The sequence below is a fragment of the Trachymyrmex cornetzi genome, unplaced genomic scaffold (assembly GCF_001594075.2).
Source record: "Trachymyrmex cornetzi isolate Tcor2-1 unplaced genomic scaffold, Tcor1.1 scaffold152, whole genome shotgun sequence".
NCBI lineage: Eukaryota > Metazoa > Arthropoda > Insecta > Hymenoptera > Formicidae > Trachymyrmex > Trachymyrmex cornetzi.
Window position 1 is genome coordinate 80332 of NW_017296113.1, and position 8558 is coordinate 88889.

Here is an 8558-nt window from a genome sequence, read left to right on the forward strand (position 1 = left end):
TATTTTATGAGTTTTTCTTTGTCAACATTACATAATTCATTCACTTCCTACAACTTTTGCTTTGCGCACAATTCCCTAACCCATGCGCACAATTATCCGACGCGCGTGACAAATTTTTTCGCTCTTCCGTTTTTTCCTTTTTGCCAAATACAACCTTATTGAATGAAAATCTGTTCAATATAAGAATACGTAATGGTAGGAGAATGTTTATAGTTTCTATTTCCCTATTTATATCGCTTTGAACTTAGAAAACCATCCCAGAAAAACAAATATCCCTTAGGTGCGCACAATTCGCCCACTTTCCCCTATTGGTGTATTCTTCTAGATCATCCAATAGCAGCGAGCGCTCACGGATCTGCTCTACGATGGGTGCATTCAGTACTACGACCGCTCACTGAGCGTTCGGTGAACTCTTGTATCTGTTTGGTCTATATTTTTAGATCTAACGGAATATGCCAATCAGATCGAAGAGCTCACTGAGCGGTCAGTTACTACGTTTACACGGCACGCTTTACGCCGAAGTTATAACATCGATGTTATGAAACTGGCCAATCACAGTCATTCCATTCTTCAGAGGAACAGCTATGATTGGCCAGTTTCATAATATCGATGTTATAACTTCGGCGTAAAGCGTGCCGTGTAAACATAGTAACTGAGCGGTTGTAGTACTGAATGCACCTAATAGTTGAGTCTGCTGAACGCGACCAATCTAGTGACTTTATCTCAGGTTTCTCTCTGCTGCTATGTAAAGTCAGCTTTAGGTACAGTAAAGTCAGCTTTAGGTACAGTAAAAATAAGAAGTGCGCTATCTACTTGTTACGTCTATGACCTGCAACATTTAAAAGTAATATGGCTGCTTGCAATACAGACCGTATGAACTTTGCGGATTACTTTTATAGGTTAGAATTAAATCGTATATAAATATAAATTAGTATAATTGAATTTACGCGTGTCGGTGTGTCGCGTGTACATTCAGAATTTTTTCGAAACCTATTCGATTAAAAAATTTTCACTATTTTGTATTTTCACTGATTTCTTATAAAAAATTGGCATTTTACCGGTTATATCATAATTTGACAGATATATTTTTTTATAGGTATATATTATATATTTTATCAATAGTTACTTAGGTATTAACAATTTAATTCACATTAATTTCTTATGTTATTAATTTATTATTTGTATCTTTTAAGATAGCCAAAAATATTATTATGGGTGATACAGAAAAAAAACAAGATTTACAAGAGCAAGCATTGGCAAAGAATGCTGTCCTGATATCCAGTAGCTCTTTATCATCTTATACAACTCCAGTAAAAGGTATCTATTTCTTATTTTCCATTAATAACTTCATTACTGTTACTATTGACATATAAATAATAACAAATTGAGTGTTTAGGTTATGATTTTAATAAAGGTATCAATTATCATGAATTGTTTACAACCATGGCAAGTTGTGGTTTTCAAGCTACAAATTTTGGGCTAGCAATTGAAGAAGTAAATCGTATGCTGCATCAAAGGAGCATACTTCTCATGGAAGATCAGCTAGATGAAACAGAAGAAGATGAATTTATAAAACGAAAAAATCATTGTACAATATTTTTGGGTTATACGTCAAATATGATATCCAGTGGCATCAGGGATATTATAAGATTTCTTGTACAACATAGATTGGTAAATCCATACATTTAATAGTTTTATTTTAGTGGATATCTTATTGTATTTTATGACTTTGGGCAGATATTTTGTAGGTAGATTGTCTTGTAACCACAGCTGGTGGAGTGGAAGAGGATTTCATAAAGTGTTTGGCGCCTACATATGTTGGCAGCTTTTATCTGGACGATAGAAAACTTAGAGAAAATGGACTTAACAGAACTGGAAATTTATTAGTACCAAATGATAATTATTGTTTATTCGAAGATTGGCTAATGCCAAAGTTAGATGCAATGCTGTCTGAACAAAAGACGAAAGTATATAAGAGTTATTATATTGCACTGTTTAATTAGACTGTTTAGCACGCATTTTTATTTTTGCAATTGAATTGTTTTGTAGGGTACTTCATGGACGCCATCTAAAATGATAGCAAGACTCGGCGAAGAAATCAATCATGAAGATTCAATCTATTATTGGGCCGCAAAAAATAAAATTCCTGTATTTTGTCCGGCATTGACCGACGGTAGTCTTGGCGATATGATATTCTTCCATTCATACAAAAATCCAGGATTCATACTTGATATTGTCGCAGGTTGGTTTTAAGCCTAATTTACAATATGCTCTTTGCTTCCTATTTCTTGCTTTTTTCCTATTTATAGCTATTTTGACAGTAATTATGTTTCTTGTTATGTATTTCTTATCTTCTAAAGTTTGTCAACTTTTATCTTGGGCAAAAGAAACAGGACAAGAAACAAAAAGAAGTAAAAAGTAGTAAAAAAGAAAAAAGCAGGAAGCTGAAAGCATATTGTAGATTAGGGTTTAACGTGTAACATTTTTAGTCTGCGTAACGCACATGAACCAATGAACCTTTTATCTTCTACAGACGTCAAGAGATTAAATAGGATAGCTATAAAAGCGGTGAACAGCGGCATGATAATTATTGGAGGCGGTGTGGTGAAGCATCACATCTGCAATGCTAATCTTATGGTAAAATATTGACTCTATTTGGCATGTTATTTTGGTGTATTTACAGCCACAATAGTAACGGTACTTTATTTCAGAGAAATGGCGCGGATTATGCTGTTTTCATCAATACCGCCTCAGAATTTGATGGTAGCGACAGCGGTGCTCGACCCGAAGAAGCGATTTCTTGGGGAAAAATTCGGAAAGACGCTGATCCTGTCAAGGTAATCGCATTACCACCGTTGATAAATTTAAATTACTAAATTTAAATTTGAATGAGTGCGACAGTCGATCAGATTGTGACATCGTTGTTTCTGTCTTAGGTGTGCGCTGATGCCACTTTGGTATTTCCATTATTAGTTGGAGAAACTTTTGCTAGATATCATCATTCAGGGAAGATAGGAAAATAAGAAAATGAAAACGAGAGCTTTAATTATAATGCGGGTAAGACTTTCTGAAAATATCAATAACGTAATAATTGTAATTACCTAAACATATTGATGTATACAATTACAAATATTAAATTTGTATAAAAAAAAGAAACAGCTATTCTGGGACATTCAAGTTTAAATGTAACGCGTGCATTCATGAAGTTTTATATCGAATGATATGGAATATGCATGTAAATACTATACGTATAATATAAAATATTGGTACATATACATTTAATATCATATCACTAAGAGACAAATTTTTGATATTTGTGACAATAATTACATATTATCACATAATTATGGTTATTATTACTATAAAAATAACTATATTAATAATAATAATAACTATATGTATGTGATTCTATCAATAAATATATGTAGTTGGAATAAGAAAAAATTACAACCATTTTTGTGGTAAAAGTAACTATAATTTATAGTCATTTTTGTAACAACTATATATGTTGATAGAACTATACATATATAATAATTATTACTAATATTATAGCAGTAATAACTATAATAACTATACTATTAAACATGTAATTATAGTCACAAATATCAAAAACTTTTCTCTCAGTGTATAATTATTTTATTTATACAAGACTGTTAGATATCAAAGAAGCAATGGTAATCCAATCCTTTTAGTTAAATAACATATTGTTATGTCTAACTTCCATCTCTATAACCAAAATGTAAATCAGTTCATTTCTGTGATTAGTTCCAAAATAAACATCGTCCACATTAACGTATGCACTTAGTAATAAACTAAATTTGAGTCTAATTTAATATATTTTCTTGAGTTAAGTTGTTTAACTTCATTGTTTTAGTCAAACACTTGTAGATACAATTAAAAATAACTCAATTATATAATTTAACATTATGAATTTAACAATGTGAAATAAAATCCATTTTAATTTTTACATATTTCTTATAAAATTCCTTTAAAAACATCGATATATTTTTTGCGTTAAATGTCGAAAGAGCCGAGCTCCAATTTAAGTGCTAAAGCTTATCGGAACGAATTAGGGTAGTTCCGCTTTCCGAAGATCTTGTTCGGGAGATTCGCGTTCCTCGGGTAGATCACTCGGGCGTCGCGACGCCTGCGCGACCGCGGCAGGTGCTCGGCGGCGCAGGTTCGCCAGGCATCGCGGCGCCCCGCAGTGGCGTCGCGAGGGGGCGGTAGGGGTGGCGGCGCCGTTCGCCAGTTGTTACCCGTAAGCCCGCGCTTGCGGACGACGGGCGTGAAACTAGCCCCGATCATCCCCCGTCGCACGGCTTGAGCTCTCTCGATTCTGTGGTTTCTGCCCTCCTCCCCCCCCCCCATTCCCCAACCCTTTCCCGCGCGGCGCGGGGACCGATTGCTCAGGGTAACTGCACGGCCCGTCGCATCGTCGTCGGCCGACCTCCTCGCGGCTCGTCGCCATCGTCGTGATCGTCGCGGTCGCGCTGCTGTACTCGCCGTTCGTTATCAACCCTTTCTCCCACCCTCCCCGCGGTATATCGCATAGCGGTGGGGGTGCTGGTGTTGGTGGTGGTAGCCGTCATCGGTATGAACGATGATGGACGTGGAGGAGACCAACACGGCGTCCACCGCGAGCTCCTCGCCGAGACCCTCCAGTCCCGCCGCGGACTCCACTTTTATCAGGTGAGAAAATCTCACGGTACATACATATGTATACATGTACACATGCATATCGGAACGGAGAAAGAAGGAGAGAGAGATGATCTCCGTGTTTAATTCCGACGATCGGCACGCGAAAACGAGAACCTTTTTACGTCCTCTCGTGGCGTAAGATTCAATTTTCCGTACAATGCTGAAAATTGAACTCGTACCGAATTTATACGGTGCGCACATGCGCACACGCCGCTTCCAGTCCGCGTTCGTTTCTCGGCGAATTTGACCATGTTGCTTCCCTTCCCGTTTATATCTGGATGATCGCTAAACAACTTTGCAAACCTTACGTCCTCGGATTATCACGGTAACATAGCCTCGATCGCGGATATGCATTCGTCGAATATACGTACGTTGTCGATTGCGAACCCGACGACGTAACGTCCCGTCGAATAAAAATTTGCCCGAAATATTTTTCCGCCAAGTCGCTGAGCTGTGCGCTTCGATTTGCACATCTCGCGATTTTTTTTAAATCTCCCGTCGCGGATAGAATTACTTTCGTTCGGTCTTATCTGCACTTGTCTTTGGATATGTATCTCAACTTTAGTTGTTTGATGAATATTTTTGCCGAAATACGCCAGACTTGACAGCTCTAATTTTTTTATGTTGGGCTTTCAATCCTTGTTGAGCCTGGATTATTTCGTTCTCGCAGCGACGATGTGGCGTGCACACGGCCTTCGGCGGCCGCTCCGTGTGTGACGTTCGCGATATCACGGTTGGACGGCGGAAATACACGATATTTGCGGGATCGCGCGGGGTATACGCGCGAGCGCCGATTAATAATGCACGCATTAAGTGCACCGCCTCCCCCACTTCCCCCTCCTCCCCCTCGGACGTTCCCAGTCCGCGCGCTCCTCCATTCTGTTGATTTAAAAATGCAGGTGGCCGGAGCACACAACGCAGCTATCGAGGCGCGCCGCCGTGAATATCCGAAATCTCTCTCTCTCTCTCTCTCTCTCTCTCTCTCTCTCTCTCTCTCCTGAGGTATCCCGTCTTCGTTTCTTACGACAAGACGATCGGACGTCTGGTCCAATCTCCAGAACTCGGTGGCTAAGGATTTTAAGACTGATGAAAATTCAATTCGGAATCCTGCGCGAATTAGATCACTAAGTCTTACGGTAAATTTCATAATTGAAGCTGATGCGACCTTCGTCGAACTCCGAACTTAGCGACCACGTGAAAATCATTCTTGCGTTTCATTTGTAATAACGCGAGAAAGTGTCGATTGAAGATTACAGCAGTTCCTGCCCTCGTTTTCAATCCACGAGATAATTTCTCAGTCGAAAAGAAACTGCGAATCGTCTCAATAAAATCAAATCATCTCGATAAGACGTGGAAGATTTTTCAATCGTCGTCCGTAGATAAAATTATTCTTAAACATTTTAAATATTTTGAATATTTAAAAAAAAAATTTCTTAAATATTCGAAATATCTAAAATTTTTACTCGAATTAATCACTACGATAATAAATAGATATAGCTGTAAAGTCACTGATCCTAACAATTCTTTTTATCTCGTGTCTACTTGATAAATAAATGAAACGACCAATTATATATCTATATATTATACATACAAGCTCAAAGATACAGAATAATCGATACTAATTAATTCAGCGCGCATGGTAGCGCGGAATTGGGCGGATTCTGTAATCACTGTAAGTATCACATATACACCTTCTGTTAGCTTGAAAATCGGAAGAATTATTTACTCCGTCTTGTCTATTTTTAACATGATGTATCTTCGTGGCTATAAATTTCAAATTATAAAATTCTATTGAAGTCCGCTTTAAATTAACCGAAGACAATTTCGTATATTTATTATTAATTTAGTTTAAAATATAATAATTTCAGTAATCAAATAATAATTTAAATCTCTGATAATAATAATTTTATAATATTACTGAATTTTTCAAGCACTAAAATTATTTAGAAATCATTGACATTTTTACGCCGACATTTTTATCTCAAAAGAAAGTGAATTCGACAAAAATTTCTATACCCAAGAAAAACATTCGTACGATTTTGGAACGCTTTGTATAATTTACAATATTTACGTGTTAGGAAGAAAACGCTCGTTTTCATATATCTTCTTCCTTTTCCTACTCTGTTAGACATCAAAGAAAAAATGGCAATCCAATTTCTTAAATAATATTTTCTTATTTTTAACTTCCTTGCATGTAAAAATGTAAATCAATCCATCCCTGTGATTAGTTCCAAAGTAAACAACGTCCATCTTAACATATACTTTTAGTAAATAATAAACTAAATTTGAATTAAATTTAATATGATTTTTTTTAGTTAAATTGTTTAACTGAATCATTCAATTCCATTATTTTAAATTAACGGCATATTAGCAGTAAAAGCAGTGGCGATTTATAAAAATGACTCAAATTGGGTATAATTTGCGTTATGAATTTATAACAGTGTAATATCTATTTCGAAGCAGTCGTAATGTCAGAATGCTTTCTTTGATAGATTGTATATAACTTGCGATTGATTCTTTCTTGCAATTATATTAATGTCATATATTGGATGTAGTATGTTTCCTACAAATTTTATATCTCGATGCTTTCTCGTGTGTCGCGGCTATAAAACACGCGCTTGGTCGGTCGAGGACGCGAAATTACTCTGCCAGGACGAATAAAATCCGGCGCGTGTGATCGAACACCTTTAGACGCGGATATTTTCGGATGACCCACTTCGTTCTATCCATCCATAAAGACGATAATTATCGACGATACTAGGAATAGCGGCAACAAGAATGACGTGACAGACACGGGATTCGTTATTCTTTGTATGAGATCACTTATGGTGTCGAATAATCTACAAGATGCAAGAAGTGCTATCGAGATAACAAAATTTCGTTTTCTTTTCAACAAGTGTTTCTGTTAAATTCATTATTAATTTAATTTTCCGTTGAATTAAGTTAAATTAAGTTCTCTTTTCGTGATATAATTATTGAATATGAATTTATTATGAAATAGATACCTTTTTCATTGTTATTTAATAGAGAGATGATTAAATTAAGTACCGATTCATATTTTATATATCTTGAATATTTTTAAGATTTATAAGGATAATAAATTTTGATTTTTCTCTAATAGATACTTTATGATATCGAATTTCTCACATAGACAATCATTTAAAAAAATAATCATATTAATACTATCAAGTAAGTGGCTTTTTTGAAAAATCAATTAAATATAAATGAAAGTATTCAAACCAATGCATTTAAACAAATCCAAACGCGGAAATAAGAGTGATATAATTTTATATTAATATCCGTCGTAATCAATCGCATTGTTAATATACGCATAAAATAAACCTGTATTCAACGTTATCAGTTTTTCCAATCCTCCACCACACATTTTTGCCTTGATTAATTTTTCCTAAAGCCGGATTCGCGGTGAGAGAATCGAAGTCAAAACTGGGTCAATCTTTTATTGCATCCCAGGGCCGTACTGGCAAACGGAACGGCGAATAATGCTGATTCTTTTTTGAGCCAAGGATTTCGCCCAAAATTGAAGCACTTTCATACTAATACACCATTCTATACCTTTCATCTAAATACATATAGATACTTACATTTCAGTGTGAAGAAAGAACCTACGGACGAGCCCAGCAGTCCTTTGGAGGCCACCAGTCCCGGTTCCATCCTACGCAACAACAACGGTGAGTTCCTAAGAATAATTATGAATGATTTATGTGAAGCGTTCGATGCCATGGTACCCATGATGGTCTAATTTATAGAAAAATAATATACAAAATAAAATTGACCGCGTACACTGAGAAAAAAATATAATCAATTTTAATAAATATTTAATTCAATACTGCCAACTA

General features: G+C 36.0%; 1 protein-coding gene across 2 annotated transcripts; it reads left to right on the top strand.

Annotated features, from left to right (window-relative positions):
* Positions 1-859: 859 nt before the first annotated feature.
* Dhps (Deoxyhypusine synthase) lies at positions 860-3189 on the top strand. 2 transcript variants are annotated; one of them, XM_018502966.1, is made up of 8 exons: positions 860-899; positions 1194-1317; positions 1397-1671; positions 1749-1967; positions 2050-2242; positions 2534-2637; positions 2712-2837; positions 2937-3189. In XM_018502966.1, exons 2-8 carry the CDS (start codon positions 1212-1214, stop codon positions 3021-3023), a joined length of 1110 nt encoding a protein of 369 aa, XP_018358468.1. In that variant the 5' UTR covers positions 860-899; positions 1194-1211; the 3' UTR covers positions 3024-3189. The 2 variants fall into 2 exon arrangements, with proteins under 2 accessions (XP_018358468.1, XP_018358469.1); XM_018502967.1 differs by having other exon boundaries at positions 892-899; positions 1198-1317.
* Positions 3190-8558: the final 5369 nt, after the last annotated feature.

Bases quoted from the DNA above. Each gene is read 5' to 3' on its own strand.
- Dhps (XM_018502966.1), top strand. From the start codon at position 1,212: ATGGGTGATACAGAAAAAAAACAAGATTTACAAGAGCAAGCATTGGCA. The intron at 1,672-1,748 runs GTAAATCCATAC...GATATTTTGTAG, and splicing joins TTCTTGTACAACATAGATTG to GTAGATTGTCTTGTAACCAC. The intron at 2,838-2,936 runs GTAATCGCATTA...TTTCTGTCTTAG, and splicing joins AAGACGCTGATCCTGTCAAG to GTGTGCGCTGATGCCACTTT.